The sequence below is a fragment of the Balaenoptera ricei genome, chromosome 3 (assembly GCF_028023285.1).
Source record: "Balaenoptera ricei isolate mBalRic1 chromosome 3, mBalRic1.hap2, whole genome shotgun sequence".
Taxonomy (NCBI): domain Eukaryota; kingdom Metazoa; phylum Chordata; class Mammalia; order Artiodactyla; family Balaenopteridae; genus Balaenoptera; species Balaenoptera ricei.
The window spans coordinates 8713427-8739826 of record NC_082641.1 but is presented as its reverse complement, the minus strand read 5'-3'; the positions used below and the strand labels follow the sequence as shown (position 1 = coordinate 8739826).

At 49.9% G+C, this 26400-nt stretch overlaps 1 protein-coding gene across 2 annotated transcripts in view; it reads left to right on the top strand.

Moving 5' to 3' along the window:
* The window catches only part of DAP (death associated protein), a 61039-nt gene that overhangs the window by 22426 nt on the left and 12213 nt on the right, over positions 1-26400 (top strand). Inside the window, exon 3 of one of the 2 annotated variants that reach the window (XM_059916112.1) lies at positions 24672-24846. The exons of the other annotated variant lie outside the window; for it this stretch is intronic. Within the exon in view, the coding sequence (XP_059772095.1) occupies positions 24672-24831 (160 nt within the window). The 3' untranslated portion in view covers positions 24832-24846. Of the gene's footprint in view, positions 1-24671; positions 24847-26400 lie in introns of those variants that run through there. 2 annotated transcript variants of the gene reach the window in all.

Here is a 26400-nt window from a genome sequence, read left to right as displayed (position 1 = left end):
TGGAAACAACCAAACACTGCCATGTACACCATATGGTATATCCATATAGTACAATATTATTCAGCCATAAAAAAATGAAGTGCGGATGCATGTTACGACATTGGGTGAACCTTGAAAACATGATGCTAAGTGAAAGAAGCGAGACACAAAAGACCACACATGATATGATATCGTGTATACGACATGTCCAGAATAAGCGAATCCAAAGAGAAGATTACATACAGCATTAGATGCAGATTACATATAGCAGATTCCTGGTTGCCAAGGAGCTGGGCAAAATAGGGAGTGACTGCGTACTGGGCCTGGGCTTTTGTTTTGGGATGACGGAAGTATTCTGAAATTAGATAGAGGTGATGGTTGTATAACAAAGTCAATGTTAAAAGAGCCACCAAATTGTATTTTTAAACGGTTAAAATGGTGAGTTTTATGATGTGTGAATGTTACCTCAGGTTAAAAAAAAAAAAAAAAAAAAGTCCTCAGGCACGAAAGGTTGGGAACCATGGCTGTAATCCAGCCCCTGCATTTTCATAGCTGGGGAAGCAGATGCACGCTGAAATGACTTTCTGGAGGGCCATGGCTGCAGTACTCGAGGACAGCAGGACGACTCGGGGAGGTGAGGAGAGAGACATTAGTTGGATGCCGTCCACTGCCAACAGCAGATGACCCCGGCGCAAACGGGCCCAGGCATCAGGGGCATGCACTATCTCCCATGCAGAAGGCCCAGAGTAGGTCTGGCTGCAGGAGAGGCGGGTCTTTCTTCCCGGGCGGCCCTGCCCCACTGGTGTCTCTGGCTGGTCCTGCAGCAGCTTTCTCCGGTGGTGGGTTGGCCACAGCAGGTCCCGTCTTCACATACCGATGTATGGTACCCAGAGGAGGAAACGGGCATCTCTTCTTGCATCTTTTTTAGGAGCAAGAAAAGCTTTGCCAGAAGCCCCCTAGCAAACTCATTGGCCAGAACTGGGTCCTGGGACTCTTCCTAACTCGTACCCTGTGGTTTGCGGTAACGTGCATGTTGTGGATGTCGAAAAGCCAGGCGCAAAGACCAGTACCCTGGGTCATGCGGGTCGTCCGGGGGGGTTCCTGGAGCTGGGGGAGAGGCGTGAGAGGGGGATGTGCACAGGCCCCAGGTCTACACAGGAGAGGAGGGAAGCCCAGGGAGGGCAGCGGAAGCAGAGGTCGGAACCTCAGCCTACAGCCTGGGGAACAAGGTTTGGGAACCGCAGGGTCTGAATTAAGAGCTGGCACCTAGCCAACGCTACAGAAAGATCCCCCTCCCAAGGGCACTCACAGACTCCCCACAAAGTGCGTGTTTGAACCCATACCCATTTAGGATGAAAAACTGAGGGATTTGTGAGTTAAGCCAAATCTTCTTAAAGGTTATTCCCTGTTGACACCGTCAAAACTGACCAAAGACCACTGGTTCAGTTACTAGAATTGCACCGTGCCCTGTTCTTCTCGATCTTTCTGGGAGAGAGCGTTTTTGTGCCATAGTGTTTTTCCACGTGGTAGCCTTTAGTGACTTCCCAGGGTGCACACATCCACGTCCTCCGTGCTCCAGGCCTTTCATTTACTCCCCCCGCCTCTGTAAGCACCTACTGTGTGCTGGCCCCATGCTCTGCAGTTGGGACATGTTAGTGAACAGAACGAAACCCCTCTTCTCACAGAGCTTACGGTCAGGTGTGGGCACCAGATTCACAGGTGGACGATTGGATATATGTGTGGCAAGTAGCGGGAAGATTCTTCATCTCCTAGGAGAACTACACATGGAGGAAGCCAGCCGAATGTGCTTCACCTCTGTTAACAGAGCCAAGGCCCCTGGGAATGAGGTGGCCTGAGGCAGTCACGGGAGGGGGTGGGATGGAGAGGAAATGAGGATGGCTGCTGGTGCCACTGTCCTAGGACACAGCTGTCAATGTCCTCCTGAGCCCGCGAGTGTCACACATTAGCTGATCGCCAGGATCACTGACCACTTTTGCTCCACTGTTGACGTGGGGTCGCTGCAAAGGTGAGTTTTCTGCTAAGGGGAAGCGAGAATAGGATCTTGGTGGAAATGGCTTCAAGAATAGTGGTCTACCTGAGGCTAAGGATTTTGCAACTAGAGTACAATCATTATGGGCTGGTCGGTGTGCTGGTGGGAGATGGTTGGCAGCTGCTTCCCTGGCGCTCGAGGTGAGGAGAGCCTGGTGAGGGCACCCTAGAGCACTAGAGAAGGGTGTGCCCGTGGTACCCCATGAATTTGTCCAAAAGTTGGACTGCTACCACGAACTTTCTATTCTGGCTAACTTTGAACTTATGTAAGTCAAGACTTAAAGATGAAAACTGGGGGGGGTGGGGGTGGGCGAAGATTCTAAATGACATCTGTTACGAGTTCCTTTGTTAGCCGGGTCCCTCAGTGTGATGATAATGAGATTTAGAGCATCTTCGGCCAGGCTAACTAAATTTAGAGAAGTAATTGCTGTTTACCCTTTTGGGTGGCGTCGTGGGAAGCATGAAAATGAAGGGACCAAAAAAGCCAAGATGACAGAGTAGAAACAGCCAAGTTCTGGTTTGGGTGCCCATTTTCGAAGATAGCAGTCGAGGATAATGTTTAAGTTTGATTATAGGAGCGCTAATTCGTTTCCTTTCTTTAACAATATTCCTTCCAACGGAATAGCTTGACCTTTGCAGCTAAAGTTAACTTTGCCACACGTGGATTCAGTAGAAAGCTGACCAGATGGAGTAGTTTTGACAGTTGTTTTTTTTTTTTTTTTAACTTAAATGTAGTTGATTTACAGCGTTGTGTTAATTTCTGCTGTGCAGCAAAGTGAAAAGTGTCATTGGACTTTTGATAGTGATTGCATTGAATCTGTGGATGACTTAGGGTAGTAGGAACATTTTAACAATATTAATTCATCCAATCCATGAACACAGGGTATCTTTCTGTTATTTGTGTCTTCTTCCATTTCTTTCATCAATATTTTATAGTTTTCAATGCACCGATCTTTTACCTACTTGGTTAAAGTTATGCCTAAGTATTTTATTATTTTCAATTCTATTGTAAATGGGATTGTTTCTTTTATTTCTTTTTCAGATAGTTCCCTGTTATTGTATAAAAATGTAGCTGATTTCTGGGTGTGCTGGTTTTGTATCCTGCATCTTTACTGGATTACTTTATAAGTTCTAATCGTTTCTTGGTGGAGCCTTTAGGATTCTCTAAGATCATATCATCTCTAAACTGTTTTACTTCTTCCTTTCTGATTTAGATGCCTGTTATTTCTTTCTCTGGCCTAATTGTTCAGGCTAGGGCTTCCAGCCTATGTTGAACAGAGGTTTTGAGAATGGGTGTCCTTGCCTTGTTCCTGATCTTAGTGGGAAAGTTTTCAACTTTTCATCATTGAGTATAATATTAGTTGTGGGTTTGTCCCAAAGATCTGTGTCTTCTGTCCATACAGACATGCAAGCATACATACACACATGCACACACACACACACACGCACGCACACATGCACACACTGTGGCTGAATGACTGGTTAGCGGGCAAGTAAGGTAAAACCCAGACCCTTCACAGATGCCAATTTAACAGGAGGGATGGAGGGAGGAGCGTGGACAGTGTGTGACTTGACCAGTGGTGCTGGCCAAGCAGCAGTGCTCCTCTGAGTGGCCGGGCCTCTCAAATTTCAATGCACTTGCACCTCACCTGGGAATCTTGCCAAAATGCCATGGTCTGGGGTGGGACCTGAGACTGCATTTCTCCTAGGTTCCGGGGGTGGGGCTTGGGGCTTGGGGGGTGCAGTGAGGGGAGATGGCCATGGTGCTGCATGTTCCCACCACACTCTGAGCAGTGAGACCATCCCATTCTCTCTAATGCTAGCAAAGTCCGTGTGCTTTTCAGAAATGTATCGACACAATGTAAAAGGTAGAAAATGTTATATGAATAATTTACCTTTTAGGTGTTCGTTAGTAATTATAACTTCCTACTTAACCAACATATTTATAAGTACTCCAGAGAGAAGGAGGCAGACACTGTGAGAACTGTCCATTGAGCAGGATTGAACCTTTTTTCTATGGGACTTGAATCTATTGAGAAAGTATCTGTCACTCAGCTGGTTGAGTTTATGACTGTGTCTCATCTTAATCGGGCCTCGGGGAATGAGAAGTTTAGATTGTCCCAGCTGTCAAAAAAGCAATTCAGCATCATTCAGAAGTCTAATAGCCAAATAATGACAAATCCAAGCCACTGATAGACTAGGTGCTTTATATACGTAGTCTTATTATGTCTTCCCAGTCTGCAAGGAAGGTGGTGGACCCTTATTTTATGAGTGAGGAAATTTGCTCAGAAAGGCTAATGACGTGCCCAAGGTCATTCTGATAGGAGCTGATGGAAGTAGGATTTGAACCCAAATCTATGATTCCAAACACACGCAGCTATATTTAAAATGGATAACCAACAAGGACCTACTGGATAGCACAGGGAACTCTGCTCAATATTATGTAACAATCTGAATGGGAAAAGAATTTGGAAAAGAATAGATACATGTATATGTATAACTGAATCATTTTGCTGTACACCTGAAACTATCACAACATTGTTAATCAACTATACTCCACTGTAAAATAAAAAAGTTTTTTAAAAATGTCCTTTTTTTAAAAAAAAAAAAATGTCCTTTACTATTATTAAAAGCAACAACAGAGGCTTGCCGCTCTGCTGCCCCGCCCTTGTATTCTGGTGACCAGCCCTCTTTTCACAAGGAGTTGGAGAGAAATTATTGAAAAGAGAGCCTAAAACTCTACTTAGAGTTTTAAAGCCCGGAGACCTATTTTCAGCACTAGGATTGTATTAATAGATACTGGTTTCCAGCTAAGCTCATTTAAGATGGAAGAGATTCTGTGATTTTCCTTCCACCCCAGTTGTCAGCAGGCTTTGCTGTTCCACAGGGTTCTGCTGAAGGAGCCCTGCAGTGACCCGGGCCCCTCCCACGAGGGCACGTTCCCCCCCCGCCGCAGACACGCCCCCTCGGCCTGAGTGACGGAGCCCCAGAGCCCGGAAAACGACCATCCCCTTAGGAAGCGCCAGCCCCGAGTATGGGGGACACGGGGCCCAAGACTCAATTTACGAAGCTCTGAGGTCCCCAAAGTCGGCTGCAAGGAAAGGAAATCAGAGCAGGAAAGTGCAGATAAGAGGAGGTTGGCAGCAAGCTAAAACCGATGCCTCGCGGCTACTAAATTCGTTATGACTTTAAGTGGAAAGAAAAGAAATAAGGGCTTAAATTGGAAGGGTGGTGTCACATGGACCCAAGACAAATACTGCTAAAGAATGGAAGCGTCTGTTTTCATTTTGCCAGAGGTTCCAAATGTGATTCTATGTAAACGAATGCAAACCCTCCCCACCTTCAGCAAGGGTGAAGGGTGGATTTCTACGAGAAATGCCTTTGTTGCCTTTGTTGGGTCAGAGAGGAGCCTGAGGGGGAGAGAGGCTCAGGTCAGCAGGGTCGATGTGTTGCAGGAAAGAGAGCGGAGCGGAGCGCAGAAGGACGACGGTCACATCCCAGGTCTCAGGTGAGTCCCTGGGACAGTTGCCGAGTGTGGGTTCTCGGCTTCACGCAGGAAAGAATTCAAGAGCGAGCCATAGTAAAGTGAAAGAAGGTTTATGCAGGGAGATACACACTCCGTAGACAGAGTGTGGGCCATCTCGGAAGGCGAGAGGCCCGGGGATAACGGGGTTGTCAGTTTTTATAGGGGTGGGTAATTTCACAGGTTAATGAGCGGGAGAATTATTCCAACTATTTTGGGGAAGGGGTGGGGATTTCCAGGAATTGGGCCACCTCCCACTTTTTGACCTTTACGGTCAGCCTTGGAACTGTCGTGGCACCTGTGGTGTGTCATTTAGCATGTTGATGTGCTACAATGAGCGTATACTGAGGCTCAAGGTCTAGTGGAAGTCAGCTCGTCCGCCATCTTGGACCTAGTTGGTTGTAACTAGTTTATGTCATGTCCTCAACGGCTGTCATTCTTTTAAAGTTTGTGCCCTGCCCCCTCCTGTCTCATATTGACCCCCTCCTCTCCTCCAGGGAAGATGAGGGAATTCTACCCCGAGCATCTCTGGGCATTCAGAGCTTATGGCTTCGTGCCCAGATGGCTATCATCCTGGATGAGAGGCACTGAAAACCCAGGCCTGGGGGTGAACACGAGGGCTCCTTAGGGGGACGCAGAACCGGAAAAGAGAAATGTTTCTCCTTGAAGCGTGAGTTTGACCCACTCAGGCCTTTCATCTGTTAGTTTATCTGTTGGTCTTCTCAGCTTCCTTTTTAATCCTAGACCACCCTTATGACCATGAAATCAAGCAACTTAGGTACACGTCATCCTCAAGAACTAGCTTTCTGTGTGTGCCTGAAGTGTGCGAAAAGCAGCTTGGCCTGGGAAAGGCCCAGGCTGGGGGACGGAGCTGTCTCCATGAGTCCTGGCCATGGCCCCTGGGTGGTCCCAGGTAGAATGCTAACCTTTGGGGCCTGTCTCCTCATCTGTAGCACAAGATTTGTAGACCCGTCTGTTTCTCTTAACAGAACTTTTATAGTGAAAACAGAAGGAAGGCAGTGAACATCTGCAAGCTTTGCAGAGAACTAACAGCACAGCGTGAATTGACAGCAGTCTCACCTGGTTACGGAGGTTCTGCTGTGTGGCGGGCACTCCACTAGACTCAGGAAGAGATGAGAAAACAGAAGTTTGTCCTCCAGAAACTTGGGGGGACGGCTCAGTCCTCACTGAGCTCCTCTGCATTTCTTCGGTGGTAGAGTAGTTCCTGGTAGGTGTTTATAAACCATGTCAGGCTTAAACAGGATGAAATGTGCTGTGTTCTTAAATCTTTTTAAAGCTTTTACTAAAAATTATTGTATGACATTTTTAGGGTAGCACAGGGGAAATGGACTCTCTGTGCTCAATGGCTCATTAAACAAATCTCTCAGGTTTACTTTTGTGGTATATGTGTCTTTCTGCACCCGAATGATGCACCATTTGTATTTTAGCATTTCTTCACTAATCTTCCAAATGGACGCCTGGCAGATGCACTCGATGGCACCCAGGCCCCTTAAGATGCAGGGCAAGATGGACGAGCCTCCTTTTCTCATATCCTTAGGAGCCCTGTCAACACTGCAGGTGTCATGACTCAGCATAAAGGATGAAGATAATGACGTATAATAAAATGTAGAGCCAACTCAGACCAAGATTTTTAATAAGGCAGGAGCTTGGTTTCACACGTTTCTTCTTTTGCTTTAGTATCTGGCCCAGAGCCTGCAAAATAATCTCTCCTCGCAAAGTGCCATGTGGTAATTAGTGACTGTAGCATGCTGTCTTTTTCTTTACTGAAAATGCCCAAAACTGTTTTGTTTTCTCTCTTGCCTGGGTATTCTTAATGATCGTTCCTATACGTGCCTCCGTTTCTCATCTGTTATTTCTCCCCAAGTGTCCCAAGGAAGTGGGCTTAACAATAGGCATGTTGGGATGATCCAGAGGAGCTTAGTATTGTTTCCGCGGTTCTGCAGCCACTGAATTGTTCTTACAAAGCATCAAGGTGGAATAGAAGGACTCAGTTGGAAGACCTGAGGTGGGCCAGCTGAACCACTACCTAGCTGTGTGACCTCGTGCAACTCAAATTATATTTATAGGATAGATACACACACACACACACACACACACACACACACGGGGAATTGAATTAATTTCCATGGTTTTTTGCATTCATCTATTTTTTATCTAATGGGTTATTTTTTTAAAGTGTTTATTGAATTTGTTACAATGTTGCTTCTGTTATGGGGTGTTTTTTTTTTTGTTTTTTTTTTTGGGTTTTTTGGGCATGAGGCATGTGGGATCTTAGCTCCCCAACCAGAAATTGAACCCATACCCTTTGCATTGGAAGGCGAAGTCTTAACCACTGGACCGCCAGGGAAGTCCCTCTAATGGGCTATTAATATGGTATCTTCCCTCTTCTATCAGCTTAAAAGTTTGTTTTCATAAGTACTGTTTTAGAAGGGGGAAATGGTTCCCTTTTTTTCTTTCGTAAACTACTTCCTCTTTAGAGGAGAACGTGATAGCAAGAAGAAGGGAGGCCGCAGATATGTAAGGCATGTCTGTCTATATTTCTTTGGCGTTGACATTCCACCAAGGGGCGTGGCTCTGAAGGATGGCTGTCCCTTCTCATGGCCAGGACTTTGCGGCTGCAGCGGCCAGGAGCATAAAGACGTGTAAAGAGGATTTTCCGGTGCCTCGAACACTGAATGTCTTGCTGTGCAGCTTCTTTGATTGCTATTCAGTTCTGTGGGCTCCTTCCTAACTGCATCCCTTAAAGGGTGGTCGGGAATAGTAATTTCCAGAAAGACTCTGTGTGAGGGTCCGTTGCTGGGTGGTGGGTGTGAGCTGGGAGGACCTCACTGTCAGTGGCTAAGCGTCTTCATTTAGATGCCAACATTTTCCCCCAGATGGTTTTCCTTAGGATGACCGGCACATTCCAGGGCATCTGGACCTGGCGGGGGTGGGGAGGGGCGGGTGGCAGCCAGCAGCTGCCTCCCGTGCCGCAGGGACAAGGTTTAGTTAGCAGCTGCTTGTAGGAGGGGTGGAGGGGTGGAGATGAAAAGATTTCTTCTGGCTGCTCACAATGTCTAGTCCAAAGGGAGTTTGCTTGGCACCGTTAATGTGTTCCTGAGAAATTCATCATAAATCAGTTTCCCCAATCAAATGTTCATTTCTCCCTGACATAATTTCAGAGTTTATTCACCCTTGTTTTCCCACTGAGTCTCCATTGATGGCACTCACTTTCTGCTTCTCCTCCTCACATCCTGTTCACCTCTGAAAACTGTAAATGATCGGTGAGCAACCCTGGGACCCCGCGCTTCCTAAAATCGGCCACAGCTGTTAGAGGAAAAGGGGCTACGCGGCTGTGAGCTGCGCACCGAGTTGAGTGCTGTGGGAATTATAAACGCGGCCCCGTTGATCCTTGCATCTCTGCCGGCGAAATTAAAAAAACGGTGTTCATCTCTGCCAAATCCGGGCGTGCCGTATCATCAAGAGGCTTCTTGTCGGGTCCAGTTTGGGATCATCAAATTAATTGTTACTTGTGACAAGCTGACATGTAAAGAAAGTGATCAATGCCTTGGTGCAGCCTCCCTGTGAAAATTCCACGGTGAGGTTTCATGGCCCCGGGGCCCGGATGATGGATGAGGCAGGAGAGCTCCCCTTCCTCCAGTGGCTACTCATCTCTTTCCACGGCTTCAGGAAAATGACCCCGTTGGCCTAAAACTCCTCATTAACCCACTCCTTTCCCAAATTGTGTTCATTCTTCGCCTTTGTCTTTTGCTTCCTCCCCAGATAAACTCTTGTGGATCGCTTTCCGGGGGGGTGCTCTTCACTCCCTAGAAGTGACCCAGCAACTGTTTTATAAGACCCTTGGCGGAGTCCTCAGGAACTGCCTGTTAAGTGGCCCAGAGGACAGGCAGATGACTGCCACTCGCCTGGGTTTCTCCAGGTTGGAGGATGTTGCTGTGGGAACCCGCAGGGGCAGGCTGCTACTGAAGTCCCCCGGGGAGGGGGCGGGGCACAGCCCTTAGACTCAGCCAGCCCAGTGACACCTGCAGGTGGGCGGGAGCGTCGGCGGCCTGTGGCCTGGGAAGTTACTGCCCAGGTTCTTCAGAGCCATTCCCATCACGTCACACGAATACTCCCTCCAAGGAGGACATCAGGCTACCATGTCTACACCTCTGCAGCATTCCGCCTGTGGGTGGGTCCTCCCTTCTCTCGCCTCTAAAAGTAGCAGCTCAGCAACTGTATTTCCCTCCACGGTGGGTGCTGGGAAGTTTACAGCCGCATTTGAGGCTCAAACTATAGGAAGGACCTACATAGGAAATCCCTGCTCTCCTAACAGGAGAGCCTACACTCTGCCCATCTATGTTTCCTCGTTTTTCAAATGCTTTTGAATTTTTTCCAGTATATTTTTCCTGATTTTGTTTTTGTTTACTCCTTGTAATACAGGTTTTCTCACCATGAGAGGTATGAAATGCAGTTATCAAAATAGTACTTTTAAACTATGCTCTACTTATTTAGAGATTCAATCACAAGATTTCATGATCACCGCTATCACTTTGTAGTGGTGAGGAATGTAAACTGTCATTTGAGGTAACTGCAACAGCAGGAGCGTGATGTAAGAGTTACAGGTTCTGCTGATACTACCGTGGCTTGTTGCCTGAGTTCATAACAAAACAGAATGAAAATAAAGATACAGGGTTTGGGTTTTGTTTGTTTTCCCCTAGCCTAATTCATGGGGGCCCTGATTTTTAGTTCTGGGCCCCTTGGGTTAAGAACCCTTGTCCTCTTCGAGCCATATTATATCAAAACATATATGTCTAAACTTGTATGACAGGTTTCCTCTAATTTTCCATCACATCAGACAACTTTTCAAAGGTCTAGATTCCGGCATGATTTTCAGGGTTCTACACCCCACGTGTACCTTCATTCAGTGTGGGAAGGGCCCCCAGCTTAGTGTAAGTGATAGGACAGCAAGTCTGCATCCCTGCCGGCCCTAAGTACCTTCTCCATTTTCAGATATAACAAAAACACCCCCAGGCAGACTGATGCGACTTCCTCTCACTCAGTGCGTGTTCCCTCAGCTCAGCCCTCAGGCGCCTCCGTGCTGTTTGCTCTTCACCATCCAACCCAGAGCCTGCGTGTCTTCCTGCCCTCGGTCCTCACCTCAGGTGTGGGGTGGGTGCCGACTGCAGGGCTGCTTGCCCAGCTCTGTGGCTCCTCGGGGCGCACCAAGCCTGCCCGCGGTTGCAGGGATAGCCTCCTGGGGTGGGGTGGGGGGGCTGGCCTCCTCTCGACCTCTGCAGTGGAAAGGAGTTAGGGGCAGAAAACTTGGGTGTCAGTCTCAGCTTTGTGACCTGCTGCCTGTGTGGTGGTAGGAATATATCGTAATTCTGGGCTTTTGGGGGTATAAAATGGGGGTAAAATAATAACCCCTTGCAGGGTGAAAAGACACCAGCTTCGTACAAGATATTGCTCATCGGGAAGCCAAGGGCTTCCTCAGCCTGGGCTTCAGGGCTTCTTTACAGGCCACACACTCGCCCGGCGCTGGTCCACAACTTTCCACTGTGCCACGTCGGTTTCTGGAGCCCCCGCTCTTTGTAACCTGTCATTGAAGGCCCTACCCAGCGTCACTCCATCCAACCTTCGCTGCAGACCTCAGGTCCCACACTTTTGCACGAACCCAGGCCAGAGCAGAGAGCACACACAGCGCCCAGCCCTCCTCCACACTTGCGCACTGCCGCTCCTCCCATCTGGAAGGTTCTCTCAGCTCACCTCAAGGCCCCCCATAAGCTGCTCCCGCATTCCTGCAGCCCCCGGGGACTTCTCCCCTCTGAATTCCTTCTACACGTGCAGCTGCATGTGCCCCTGTATCACTTTGCTGGGGCTGCCGGACCAAAGTGCCACAGGCTGGGCGGCGTAGACGATGGAAACATGTTTTCTCACAATTCTGGGAGCCAGAAGTCCAAGGTCAGGGTGTCGTCAGGGTGGATTTCTGAGGCCTCTTTCCTGGCCTTGTAGATGGCCATCTTCTCCTGTGTCTTCACATGATCTTCCCTCTGTGTGCATCTCTGTTCGAATTCTCTCTCCTTGTGGACACACCAGTCATATTGGATTAGGGTCCACCCTAATCACCTCATTTTAATTTAATGACCTCTTTAACACCCTGTCTCCAAATAAGGTCACATTCTGAGGTGCTGGGGGTTAGGACTTCAACATAGGAGTTTGGGGGACACAGTTCAGCCCGTAACAGCCCCTCCCTTAGCACAGGGTCACCACCTGCTGGAGTCCTTCCCGGGCTGCCCGTGAGCTGCGTTTGCACCGAGATTGTCTCCGTTTTGGGGGAAGCACCATCTACTGTCCCTCTGAACCCCTGCAGTGCTTGAGGACTCACTCGGAGGGCAGTGTGATTTAGGGGCCTCTGCCTGAATCAGCTGGTCATGGTCTAGTCAGGGACACAGGGTGTATATACCTGTGGACACAGGATGTACATGCTTGTGGACACAGGGTGTACACGCTTGTGGACAGGACAGTGAGAAACACCGAGTGAGTGGAAGAGGAGACAAAGCACTGTAGGAGGGGAGCTCAGAGGATTTTAAAGCCTCAAGAGTGGCACTCGAGGGGCCCGTGTGTCCCCAGAGCGCCAGTGGGGAGGACCCCATTAGGATGCTTTTCTCAAACCATGGTCATCATGTCCCCAGCCCCACCCCGTCTGGGGCTGGCCCTCGCTAGAGCACAGACACAGACGCGGAGCTTTGGCTTGGCAGGTGAAACTCTAATGGTTCCTAATGGAGGGAAAGGGTCAGGCCCACAGCGGGGGGAGGCCGGCCATGCAGCCAGCTGGGAGCTGCCAGCGACTGTTGGCCACGCTGATTCCCCGGTCCTGCTCGCCCTTAACTTTCCCTTGCGGGGTGCGGAAGGGCAGGACCCTCTGCTGTCCCCTCGCGCCACAACCCGGAAGCAGGTACCCCAGGGCAGGATTTGTGTCATGGTTGACAATTTTAAATATTTCAAGAGCTCACGTTTTACATTCGCTGGGGTTTCAGATAAAGCCCTCAGTGGTCATTGTTTTAGCTACGTTATGGGTTTTCTCCATCCCTTCTTCTCCCACTCAGTGTCCTGCCGGGGTAATCTCATCTCCACGCACAGTTTTCACACCATGCATGTGCAGATAACCCCTCAGCCATGGTCTGCGGGTGTAGATAACCCCGGGGCCATATCTCCAGCCCTCACCACTTCTCCAGTTCAGGCTGGAACGGCAGACCGCCTGCCAGGCCTCTCCGTCTGGATGTCCAAGGCGAGCTAAATCCCGTTTGCCCTGCCCTTCACGCCCGCTTCTCTTTCATCCCGCCCCCTCGTACCTTACAGCCCTAACATGGGGACACCTATAGCCCCACCATCACCACAGACACGCACACGCCCCCCTCCCGCCCCCCAGGACTCTGCCCGGCGGGACTCTGGCCGTTCGCGCTCCACTTCCTGAGATGACGGCTCGTCTCAGCTCCTCTCTGCCCTGTGCTCTCCCTCTGAGGCCCCAGGAGGGCGAGGGCTCCCTGAGGACGTCCGGGCCTTGCTCGCCTGGGCATTCTCCCATCCTGGGCCCTGCGGCTCTGTGGACTAGATGATAGCGGCCAGGAGCCGCCCCTTCACCTGGCTGATCCCTACGCACCCTCAGGCCCCGCCTGGGCTCCGTGGAGCTCTGCTTAAGCGCCTTAAGGGCACCATGGTTACAGTTGTGTTCTAAAATATTTTCTGCTGCCTCCTTGGAGCTGACACTGCATGCCGGGCTCTGGAGCAGGCATGCAGTGACACCTTGGGCACAGGCCAGCCCGAGAGCACTGGGGCCACCCTGTAGGCAGCCCATGGGTAGCCCCGAGTGCCACCCCCCGCCTCACCCCCCGGGAGGGACCGGTTGAGCGGGTGTACAGAGGCAGCCGAGCCTGGTTCTAAGCCGGGAGCCTGGGCGTTTTCCCGAGGGAGGCCCGTGGGAGGGCACAGTCCGCCCGGCTCTCACCAGCCAGGCGCAGAGCTCTCAGCTGCCGGGGCTGAAGGACATTCCCAGGGAGGTTGCTCCCCATCCCCTCCAGGAGGCAGCTAGCGGTGCACCTTCCTCAGCCCAGGTGTGCCTTCTCCGCCCACATCCCCACGTGATGCCCTTTCCACTACGCCCGCCGCTGGGTCTGGTCCCTGCTTCCTTTTCCCCTTCCGAGCGTCCCCGCCCCTCCTAGGCTTCAAGACCCGATGATGCACCTGACTTCCCCTCTGACCCCTTTGCGGACCACCGTGACTCTCCGTGCTCTGTCTGTGCCGTGGCGACGTTTCCTGCAGGCATCTTGGTGCCATGGGCGCAGGATGGGAGGGTGCTAGTTAAACCCGGTTCTGCCGCAGCTGCTGTGTGCTTTGGCCACGTGCCTGCCTGCAGCGCCCTGAGCCTCAGTTTACCATCTTGGCGATGGGGTGGTTATATCTTGTTCGGAGGACTGTACGTGATAAAGCTGGTTGAGGCTTCTGCGTGCTGCCTGGCCAACAGCATCACGCCGAAAAGAGCAGCCTGCCCTCCTTCACCTCAGGCCTTAGGATGGATTACTGTGGATGGGCATGGGGGGGGATAGTTTTTACATTTTGTTTGTGTGTTTGTTGTGTGCGTGTGTGTGTGTGTGTTAATACAGATTAAAAGCTGTTTCCTGGTCTGTATCATTGCCGGGACACGCGGTAGCGAATTTTCCCCTAGTTGTTTGTGAAGGTGGAGGTGACTAGACCTCCGGGACCTCCCCTGTCCCCGCGAGCACGGTGACCTGGGGGACAGCTTGGTTCTCAGCCTGAGTCACGGCAGCATCTCCTGGGAGTGGATGAAGCACAGATCGCCAGCCCAGCCCCCAAGTTCCTGGTTGAGCATGTCTGGGGGTGCCGGGGCCAAGGGTGTGCCTTTCCAACGGGTTCTCAATGAATGGATGCTGCCGTGTGGGGACCACGTTTTGAGCCACTGCCCTGAGGAACATGAGAGAAAGAGGTGATAAATCTGGTTGAGTACTAACAGCCATCCTTCCCTTTTGAGGACCTGCCCTGGGACATGTTACAGGGAGCTAAATGTCAGCTTATTTTACAGTAGCCATGTTTTTCGATGACATTGTGAGATGTGGGTGCCTTCCTTCTGTAGCGTTTTTCAAAGCCTGCTTCCCAGCAGTTCAGCCCTGTAAAATATCCTGATAAAAAAGAGTTCTGTGGCCCCAATTCCCCCCCCCCTTTGTCTTCCTGTGGCCTCAGGGTTCCTGTGCGGCCCCTCCCAGGAGGCCGCTGGCAGGGAACCAGGTGGCCGCTGTGTGACCTCAGGCCCCACATCCACGGATCACCCACCAGCCAGTGGGCACCGCACAGGACAAGGCAGGCCCAGGAAATGACCTTCAGGCAGCACAACTCAGGGGCCACAATCAGGACAGCATTTTTTTAAGTATTTTAAAAATATTTTTAAAAACTATGTGTTAAAGCTCCGAGTATTCTTTTACTGCTTCAAACAAACCAAGGGAAAAAGGATTTGATTTTCAGTCAACGAGGAAAATTGAACACATTATTAATTATGTGATATTTTAAAAAATGACTGTTAATTGTGTTGGGTGTGCTAAAATGGTATTATTTCGTTCTGTCAAAAGTCCTTATCTGTTAGAGATACCTGCGCAAATGTTTATGGATGGAATGATGTGACATCAGGAATTTGCTTTAAAAACCACCAACAAAACAAAGTAGAGGTGGGAGGAACAGATGAAAGAGGAATGTCAGTATGTTAGTTGTTGGAGCTAAGTGCCAGCATATACTACGCTTTCTACTCTTGTGTTTGCAAATTTTAAATAAAAAGTTAAAATTTAAAAGAAAAATTTTAAGAGTCCCATAGTCGGAGGAGTCTCGCCACCATCTCTGGTGGTCCCCTCTTGGGAATTCCCAGCACACCTGAGCCTATGACCTAGCTGGGGAGGCCCAGCCGCAGAGAAAACCAGAAACCCCGTGAACCCAGCGTTTGCCAAACCCGTCTGCAGCCCTCCGCAAAGCGCAGCGGGGAGTGTACAGTGAGGTGGGATAGGAAACCTTCTCCGACGGTGGAATGTCTTTAGCATTTGACCTGTTGAGCTCATTCCTCTCTGGGGCCCGTTCTGTTTGGCTCTGGTACCCTGGGCAATAGCTACGCTGCCTCAAGTAGACTGATGTGGGATCGCGTGGAAGTAATTGGACTCTCATTTGTTAATCTGCCATCCCAAGTAATTTGCCTGACTCTTTATAGGAATGTGTGTATATATTCTGAATAGCAAACTTAACAGCTCTTGTAAAGTATAACCTCATGCAGTAGAACTTTACCAATTCGTGTTAATTCTCCTCAATAACAGTGTGATGTACTTTTTGGAATTCCAAGTTAGAAAATATAAAGAAATGTGGTATTGTTGCTTTTGTGATCCTGCTGTAACTCAGACTTGTCTAATTAGAGTGTTGCCAGTAAAATTCCTCACAGAGGAGATGTGATTTCATGCATAAGTAAGAATTCTTTGTAATAAACATATCAACTATTTGTGTCTACAGATAATACACAAATAATATTTTCACCGTAGGGTTTTGGGGTTTCTTCCCCAAACCTTATTTTCTTGAGGGGTTTTAATATTCTTCCTATTCTTCTGTTTATGTTGCCTACTTGTCCAACCTTTCTCCTAAGGGATATAAACTTCAGATTAGTGAAATCTGACTAAATAAGGTTTTACTCTAATGGAAAAATCATTCACCTGATAACACACTCAAGCCGCCCGCCAGTGCCTTGCCATCTGGTCCAAGGACGTTGTGTCCTCATCAGAGCCTTAGCTGTTAGTCTGCACATCCGTTCCTGTAATCGCCCTGTGGTGCAGGAGTTTACCTGCGAAACCCTACAGTAACTTTCATGCATTGTTATAATTACGGAGAAAAATGGAGGCTCAGGAAAGTTTATCATTTCATGCGTTTCCTCAGAGTAGACTGTAGGCTGTGGTCCATTGGTAGATCCTGAGGTCCGTTCAGCTGGAGACAGACCAGCATTTTTTTTTTCTTGAATGGAATAAGATCAAGCAGAAAATATGAGAGTGCATCGCAGGCTGTAAGAGTCAGAATTGCTTGTTTTAGGTGTGTCCGTGTGCGCACACTGGGTCACAAGTGTTAATGACCCAAGTTTTTATTGTGGGTCATGATCAAAGCCATCTGATAGAAAATAGTTAAAGCAGTTCCAGACTAGAGAAGAATTAATAACTGAAGATTCAACTTTTTCTCCTTAAAGTTATAATTTGGTCGTATGTGCCCCCAAGTCATTTCCGTGCTCTGGCAGCCTACACCCTCTAGGAGCTGCCTACTAAATGGAGTTGCAGCGAAGCGCAAGTTTGTATCACTGGTGGGACTCCTTTGCGTTGTTAAAGGATGATTCAGCTCCTTGGGGTGCCGTCCAGCTCTTGGCGCTGACTAAGAGTTGGAGCCCCTCGGAAGAAGTGATGACACCACGGTGAGGCACCAAACTGGAGTGATCACAGAGAATTAAAGCGAGAACGGGGCTGTTAGCGGCCCTGGTGCCACCAGCGTCCCCCACCCCTTGATCAGTGCCGGGTGCTACGTTGTGAACTACTGTGAATATGAAACTTTATTCAGGGATAACCAGCGCCCTGCGGTTGAGAAAATATGGGAACCGCCCCTGGTCCTTCCTCCCCGGTCCCCCGCCCCACCGTGGGGCGGGCGCTTGTCTGTTTCAGAGCCTCCGCTGGACAGATGGCATCCGTGCTCAGCACTGCTCACCTTCAGAGCGCAGCTGAAACCTCACGGGTCCTGCAAACCAAATCCCCCGCTGTATGCGCTCCCATCACGCCTTGGCTTCTCCGTAACCGCTCTTTGCCGAAATATACGCCCTCGATTAATTTCTCATTACTCATTTTACCGGCCTCAGACGCGTGCAGCCTGGCCGACTGCCTCGGAGGCAGATCACAGGCTTCCCTTGAAAGCCGCTGCCCTCTGACTTCTCTGTGTGGGCTTTGGAACTAGCTGTCCACCTTGTGTCTCACAGTCGTAGGAATCCAGATCCAGAAAGGAGAACTCACTTGCCCGAGGTTAGGGGGAGACAGGGGTGGTTTGCATTGTTCCCGAAGCAGGAACAGAATAGTCCACGTGCACCGGGCATGCTGACCTCTGAGCAGTCAGAGCCTTACCTGCTTTCTCCACGGCCATTCTCTGACCTACAGTGTAGGCTTACATAAACCTGTCTGACGACCTAAGTGTAATTTAATGTATTAAATTTGGATAAGCATTTTCTGACTCCAGGTACTGTTTTGAAGTTAGGAAAAAGTGCGTCCTTGATCACATCGCGTGATAATTTTTCTCTCAGAAACTGTTGCAAGAAATTCCTCCTATTAAAATGTTTCTCAGCTGCCTGGTCATTGATGAGTAAAGTGAGTTAGTCTTAACTAGTCTGGCTGTCACTGTCCGATTTTCTTATAAAATAAGGGACAGTTGGGTAAATTCACAAAATTGTGCCGCAGCTACAGAAGACCTTAAAGTATTTTGAGGTTGGGACTTTGAAAAGCACTGGCTACCGTTAGGGACCCAGGCTTGTGGGTTTGGATCCTGGCTCCTCCTCTTACTAGCTGTGCGGCCTTGGGCAGCTTACTAAACCTCTCTGTGCCTCAGTGTCCTCATCTGTAAGTAAGTTGTGGTTGATGACAGATCTTACCTGATCAGGCCCTTGTGAAGATTACATGAGTTAATGCATCTCCAGCGCCTGGATTAGTTCCTGGCACAGAGCAAGAGAAATATTAGCTCTTATTAGCAGTATGTCCATAACGGACTCTTTACCTCCGTCATTTTACAGTCAAAATCCTAACGAGCTGGAAGCACCCCTCACACTCTAAGTGGATCACTCTGGTTGTTCTTGAACAGCGAAGCCCCAGGGTGCTCAGGAGGCCACCTGCCTCTCAGGTTTGGGGGTATCTTTTCAGTGTCCCACTGTTTGAGACAAGTGCCGATGCGGAGTGAAGCTCAGATTTCCCCGTCCAGAGTTTGGAGATCACTGTGGCTTTCTCATCCCACCTAATAACACATGTTTGAAAAATGCTTTGTTTCTAGGGATCTCACATGATTTCGAGGGCGATTTTACTATTACCCAAAGGAAGGCAAAATTCTTATTGCCCAAACGAATGTCACTTTGTTATGGCCCCAGGAGCAAATGTTCCACCAACGATACTTGGTCCAGCTTTCCCACCTGACCGCATAATTTCTAGAATTTCCCAACATGTGGATATATCGAATAAATTCCAAAGGAGAAATCAAAGCTCAAAGGTATGACTTCACTTTTAAATCTGCTGCTGTCCCCTCGTCACCTTGCTCAGGAAAGGGTATACTGGCATGGAAAGGAAGACCGGAGGAGGGCAGAGTCTTAGACCAAAGATGGTTTCCCCTTTCTCCATTAAACATGCCCATGGTCCACCAGGTTTTGCACAGATGGCGTGTGCCGGTGAGGGCATTCAGCCCTCGGTGGGGGCGCTTTGCTTCACCACAAGTGACAAGGTGCCCCAGCGTCTGTGAGCCACATTCACAGCCTTGCTCACCGTCAGCAGTGGAGCGGGCCAGGCTTGTCCATCCAGCGACCCCAGCAGCACGTGACTGGAGGTAACTGGCCACGGGGAGGAAACGGAGGAGGATGGAAAAATGGATGCCCTAGACTTGGGTCTCCAGGTAAATCGCTATAGTTTCTCTTCCAGCCTTGGAGGTAAAAGACTTTCCAAGTGGATCAGCCACTTTCAGCTCTACGCACAGTCAGGGACACAACTGAAGCTGCCTTCAATCAGAGTCTGCGCGTGTCAGTGCCGACAGGAGTTCTGCCCCAAAGGGTTCCACGTTCAGATGCATTTAGGAAACATGGGTTAAATGAAGTTAGCCTGGTTTCCTTATGACGTCTCAGGGCCCTCATGTGCCAGGGGCATTTAGATCTCTGAGAGGAGGAGACAGTCAGCAGTGTTTCCAAAAATTAGTCGAGCAAGGTTACTCCGATCACGCCGCAGGACTGGAGTTGGTTGGCACGTATTTGGGGCCACAGTCCTGAGGGCTGTGCACGTGACCGGTACAAGGGGGACAGTTTGCCAGAAAATCTGAGGACCCAGGTTCTTGTCGGGGCTCCACTCCCTCCCAGCCCAGTGACCACAGGCGGCGTGGCCTCCTCTGTCACAAGTGGCTTCCTCATCTGTGTAAAAGGAGGCCGAGCTCCCTGTGTGCCAGCCGCCCTGCAGACCTCGCGGTGAGGTGGCTGGCACGTGGGAAAGCGGGCTCTGAGATCAGCTGCAAGTGTGAGACAGGGTTATGAGTACAAGGTCTCTGAGCCCAGAAAAGGCTGAGGCAGGCTGCCAATTTGGGAGGAATTCCCTGGTCGCAGTCGTTTTATCCTGCCTTGCCAAAGGTTTTGCTTAAATGCATGAATCAAATTTTACTCTCTATAGATAAATGTGCAGAACTGACCGCAGCTTCTCTGTGTAATCCCAGACTAATGCCAGTGATTCTTTTTACCCCTTGACAGCTATACTGTCTTCTTCATTCCAAATCTACTTCTCTTGCTCGGTGGTGGAGGGAGTGATAGCTAGAGCCTCGTAGGAGGTAGTAGCAGAAAGTGCCCCAGTGTCCCCAGGGCAAGCAAAATGCACAGTCCCGAGGGTTCAGAAAACTGCAAAGGTTTTCGTATCTTCACACTAAAACTCATGTGGTGGCAGAAACTGAACCGATGTGCAGCTATTTATACTCTGTATTTATCCTACTTAGTGTAATCTCTATACGTTTTGCTGTAGAAGATAGTAATGGTTTTGACTGTGGGTTGCTGCCCCGGACCCCTTCAGAAATATTCATTACATGTGATTTATGCAACGTGGTGCCTTTATAATATTTGCACAAAATATGAATTCTGAAACCTATCTGGCCCCAAGGATTTGGGGTACGAGATCAGGGACCATAATGGAAACTGAGGCACAAAGGCACACGTGGAGATGAATATCATCCACGTGGGCTCCAGGGTTTGGCCCCAAGGATTTGGGGTACGAGATCAGGGGCCATAATGGAAACTGAGGCGCAAAGGCACACGTGGAGATGAATATCATCCACGTGGGCTCCGGGGTTGGCGGAGCAGGCTGCCCCGTTACTGGTCTCAGGCGAGAGGTTTCCACACCCTTGTGGCTGCTCTTCACCGTCACGCACCTGGGCACCTGGCGAGGAGAAGCCTCATCAGTGCTTTGGAAGCCCCTCCCTCTCTCCTTCCTCCCTGCCTTCCACTGAAAGCCACAGAAGGGGAGGCGCATCACACCGAAGGCCCCTGCTCTCTGCTCCACCCGGGCGCCTTGGGAGACCAGCCAAGGAGAAGGCTCCGGGTACCCCCGCACCCGGGCGGCCAGGTAAAGAAGCAGTTAACATGCACCCCAGGCGCTAGCTACCGCCAAAGCCAGCAGTACTTTATGAGCCTTGGAAATCTTGTTGTACCAGTCCGTTCTGAATTATCACATTAACACTGCCTATTTATAGCAACTTCTTAATAGTTTAATGATTTACTCATCCCTTATGGGTCCTTTGGTATATTTGTTGTAGTTGTTAGAGAGAAGAGTCCACTTAGAGCTACTTTACGGGGTGACTCCCTTGATGATGCTTCCAGAATTCTAAAATAGAATCCCACTCAACTCTTCCTGACACACATATTGAGAATCCAGCTGAAGAGGCAAAGCGAGCTTAAAAACTGTCCATGTTGAGGGTCGGAATAGCAGCTGCCCATTTTTATCGTCTCCAAGCTCTGGAGAAAATGCCTTGGATATTCTGGTCCCTCTTGCATTAAGTGAAGTCACACTTTATAAAAAAGACTCCAGTTTCTTTATAAGGTTTGCTGCCTTTAAGCCTGGGCCTTAGTCTGGTCACCTGTATTTTTTGAGACTTTTAGGGAAATATGGCAAGAGTCCTGCAGAGAAACGCAGCCCTTGTTGGCATCTGCCAGGAATTGCCATATAGAAAGTTAATGGATTTTTCTCCTGTTAAATTTAATTCAGACTCTTGAAAGTGGTCTCAATAAGGCACTCCCCCTTCTCTCTCTTCCATCTGCCCCTGGCTATCTGTTCTTATCATCAGAGACTCATGGTTCCATCAGCACTCTCTCGGTTTGACTTGAGATGATTTGAAAACGTACCTCTTAGCCTGAGCCCTCTCTTAATAGGGAGAGAGACTCTTTACTATTCTTCAAGATCATTCTGGCAAAAGCTGGAGGAAGAGCCCATTTGCTTGGGAACTCCAGGTTATGCCCCCATCGCCAGCGGATCTGGCCCAGCCAGACTGGTAGGTAACAAAAACAAATCCACATTTTGAATCGCTCCTTTGCAAGCCTTTGAGGCTCTGGTGCAAGAGGAGTTTCATGCATTCCTAAGACGTGAGCCACAAACAGCCCCCAGGGAGTCACCCTGGTTAATTCACTCCCTGCAGCTGCTACAGGACATGCCGCTCATTTGGTGCTGATGGCATACGTTGAGCCTCTGTGTGCACCAAGCACTATGTCAGGTGCTGGGGACACAATAAATTGAACCGTTGACCTTGACCTTGAAGCAGTGTTAGGCGTGCAAGAGCCTCCACTACATTGTGACACGTGGGAAGTCCTCGTGGGAACACAGCTGGGCAAGGGTCAGTTTAGGGAAAGCAATGGAAAGATAAAATGTGAACCGCCTTTGAAGCTGGCTCAGGTTTTCAGGTCATACAGGCAGGAGTTCCAGCATTTCTAACACGCATGATGAAACTCCTAAGAGCCCCAGTAATGTTGAGGATCTTTCTAGAATTCTGTGTCTCGGCTTGGAGCGGCTGTGCAACGTGTTTAGACTGGTATGTTTTGGGGAGTGAAAGGAGGCACGATGAGTAATGACACCGTGACCGAGGCCTAAAGCCGGACTGTCCCAGAGAGTCAGGGACAACCTGGGCCAATTCCGTCTTACCTCTATCGGTCAGGGAAGAGGCAGGAGGGGGTTGGCTGCTTTTTTTTTCTTCCAGAAAAGGATAAGAAGACAAATACAATGCCATCTGCCCTTAGGATCGTTTTTGAAGACTGCAATGCAGAAAATGTTTGTACTTATGTCACCAGTAATTGTTTTAGGATCTCACAGCCCTGTTACTGAACCATGAAGATGCTGCTTTTTTCTCTATATTCAAAGCAGCACCTTTTTGAAGCAAATGCTGAGGAAAAGCAACACATGGTATCTTGAGCTTCAGAATTCCTCTTTGGGGTTCTCTGAAGAGGATAGAAGTTACTTCTTTTAAAACAGTGTTTCAAGTTAGTACCCCCATTCCATCCTCACCTGCCCGCCTGAAAGAAGCAGCACAGATAGACGCAGGTGATTTTCATCCGGGAAAGCCTCCGGGCCAGTCTCGGGCAGGCACGCGCTGCCCAGCACACTCCGCGCTCCACGCCTTTCCAGGTTGTCTCTTGGGTGTCACCGTTCCTTAGGGTCCTCCCCTCTGGTTTCCAAGGTGACAGCTCCACCATCGGATGTATTAACCGAGGCTGTGCAAACCCAGGCGACTTATACCCTCTACTCCGGAGACCGCGTGGCCCAGATTCCCTGGAAGAGCTCTCGTTTCAAATACCATCTTCCAGTGTCCACATAAGGGCTTCTGCTTGTCAGGCAGTGTGTTCTAGTTTGCGATAACAAAATGCAAAACAGTGGGGTTCTATTACCTGTGGCACGTGACCCAGAGAAACCCAGAGGAAGCAGGGCCCTGGGTCCACTTGCACGTAGTCTGTCTTGAGCCCCGGTCCATGCTGAGGAGCTCAGAGCCTGGCGCAGTTAGGCTGTGCTGGTGCCACTGGGTCTCCAGTACCCAGCCCCGTGGCTGCACAGGCAGCTGCTCAGTGTTTATTGAACGCATGGGCCCAGGCACAGGTGGTGGCGAACAGACTCACGTTCATGGACCCGCCGTGCCTTGGGCATCCATGCTTCCTGGATCCCAGCAGTGCCAGGTTGCGCTCCCAGCTCTCCTGACCCTAATAAAACTCCCCTTCTTGCAGGGCCAGTGGGTGTTAAAAAGGAGTAAAGTGAAAAAGGCCCCCAGCTCTTCCTCTCCCCCAGCCTTAGTTTGCATCTCAAATCCTTTACCTTTGTGGCAGTGATCCACCACTGTCCTTGACTGAGGGCGTCCTTAGGCGCCTCTGAAATGTGGCCCTGCTGTTCTCACGCTTTCCATCACTCCCTCGGAATAGGTGGGCCTTCGGTGTGGATTTATTTGCCCAACGATGATGGAAGGCAGGCTGTGGGGTAGGGTGTGTTCATGCCTGCCATCTCAGTGTAACATATAGGTTCTCCTTTGATATCTTAAACACTGAGTTTACATTGAGCCCTAGTACCCTTAGGAGCTCATCATGACCGACCTACTAAGAGGTCAGCCCAGGGTGCCTCATCCCAGCTGCCCTCGTTGTGGCCATGGGACCGACTCTCCAGGTGTGACTGGGCTTGCTAGGAAACTCCAGATCATGGCTTGCTCAGTTCTTCCCCCAAAGCCCTGGCACGATCCACGCTGTGGTCCCCGAGTGTTGCCTCGGGTTTCGGGTTGGCGCTGTCCTCCTCCAGACACAAGGATGTGCTTCTCTGCTCTAATTTTTACAAGAACGATGACCATCCTCCAGTCCTCCCTCCCCACTGCAACGTGGGGATAAATCTGCTTTTGTTTACACGCTAACCTCACGACAGCTCTCTCCTGGAGTCACGCCTTGCATGCAGCGTGCCTAACGCATGGAGCTCCGCTGATCTTCCCCAAACCCCCGTGAGATCCAGGGGTAACTAGCCCCTCCCCTCAGATGAGGAAGCTGAGGCTCAGGTGTCCCTGGCCACCTGGCCGTCAGTGAGAATGTTTTCCGTCTGCCGGCCCTTCTCTCCCAGCCCCATGCATCCGCCTTGATTGTTAATGCTTCCCTGGTGGCGAAGGCAAGTTATCAGGCTGCCCCCAAGGAAAGCAAAGGGCCCTAAGGGAGGAGACACCCAAAGGGGACCTGTGGAAGGGAGGGTGGTGACGAGAGACTTGGGGTGGGGCGGAGGGCAGCACGCCCTGCTCCTGCCCCGCGTTCTCCACTTGGAATCCTTATTGCCAGGTTCGGAGAGAGTCTCTGCTTCCGCACACGTGCTCAGGAGCAGCCCTGGAGAATTCGCATCCCCCTCGGAGGGAGGGTCGGCCCGTGGAAGTTCTTCCTGTCGGTAAGGACAAGCTTGGTTTTCTTGTGGTTGTCATGGAGACTGGCCACACTGAGATAAGGAAAACCCATTTCTGGAAAATCACGACGACCTGTTTTCCAGTTTAGCGTCTGGTAAACCTCACAGGTGTGCCGCGTCGGCCTCCTGATGACATTGGAGGGGCCTCTAGGACCAGCTCTCTGAGGACTTTCGTTTTCACCTGGCCCCTAACTCAGAGCCCTGCCGTGCAGCAGGAAGAGGAGGACCGCAAGGAGAGGAGGGGCAGGTCCTCCAGATACTACACAGGCAGGAGGCGGGAGGCAGGCCTGATGTAGCGTAAGCGCTTCCTAATTCTGAGGCGTGTTTGGTACTCAGTGTGCACACGTATGTATATTTCTGTTGAGTGGATAAATAAATGACACTGATGAATCAACAAATAACCCAACAAATGAAACTGATGAATCAAAAAGAAACCTTAGGGCCCTGAACAGTGATTTCCCACGCAGGAACCTGGGCAGGGGAGGGGATCAGAGCTTCCCGGACTATTCACTATCAGGCAGAGAAGGAAGACCAGTCAGCGCCCCGCGTGCGCGCCCCACAAATTTAGTGACCTTGACAAGGTCTGTCCGGCTGCGCTCTGGGCTGTTAGAATATTCTCAAGCGCTTGCTCTAAACACGTGGGCAAGGATGGGAGCTACTGGATTGAATGGAAGTTGTCCTAACTCACTAGCTGGCTTTTTTTAAAGTAAGCAGAATTGGCGGTGGGTTTACTTTTCTGTGTACCTGCTCTTTTTCTGTTAGTTGTGGATAAAGGCATGAGGGCGTAGTATGATCTGAAGAGGGTCCACAGAGGCAGTGTTTTAATCAGGCCGCAGCTGAATGTGCAAAGCCGGAGACCACTGAGGACCGCAGCTTATCACTTATCAGGTGCACCCGGATGCCCAGGGAGGGAGTGATGGCCACCAGCAGCTCACCAAATCCCTCCGCGCCGTGAGTTTGGAGGGTGGATTAAGGATGTAATTGCTGGTGAATCCAGCAGCCGAGAAATCCAAATGCTCTTGTCCATCATTCCAGGTACTTGCCTTTAACCTGAGCCGTGTTTGGTCCTCCCAGGCCATGTCTTGACTTTTGCAAGAGGCGAAGCTCCCACAGCCAAGAGAGACCTGCCTGCCTGGCCGTCTCCTGAGAGCAAGTTAATCTGGGTCTCCTCTTTACTTGCTAGGGTCTCCCAGAGCCAGCCTAGTGAGAGCTGGTCCCACGTAAAGCCAGCCCCCTGCACCTCCCAAGATGGGAGTAGACCCAGACCAGATGAGTGTTTTGGTGTCTGTATTTTATTTAATATCAGCGTGTACTTCTTTCTAATAGGAATTCTATTAACAGTCATCTTACTGTTACACATCTTACTTACACGATCATTTTCCTTTTTAAAGCCAGAATAGCTGTCCTCTAGAAAATACTACTTAGTACTTTGAACCATGGATACCGTCCTCCCCCAAATCGTGCCATTATGAAACATGACCTTGACCCTGAAGACAGCCGACAAGATCTGATTTTAAGCTATAGACAATAAATACCCTGATTTTTAGCACCTGTCTAGTCAGCATTAACTATTCACTGGTACTTCCCTATATTGGAATTCAGAAGAATGAC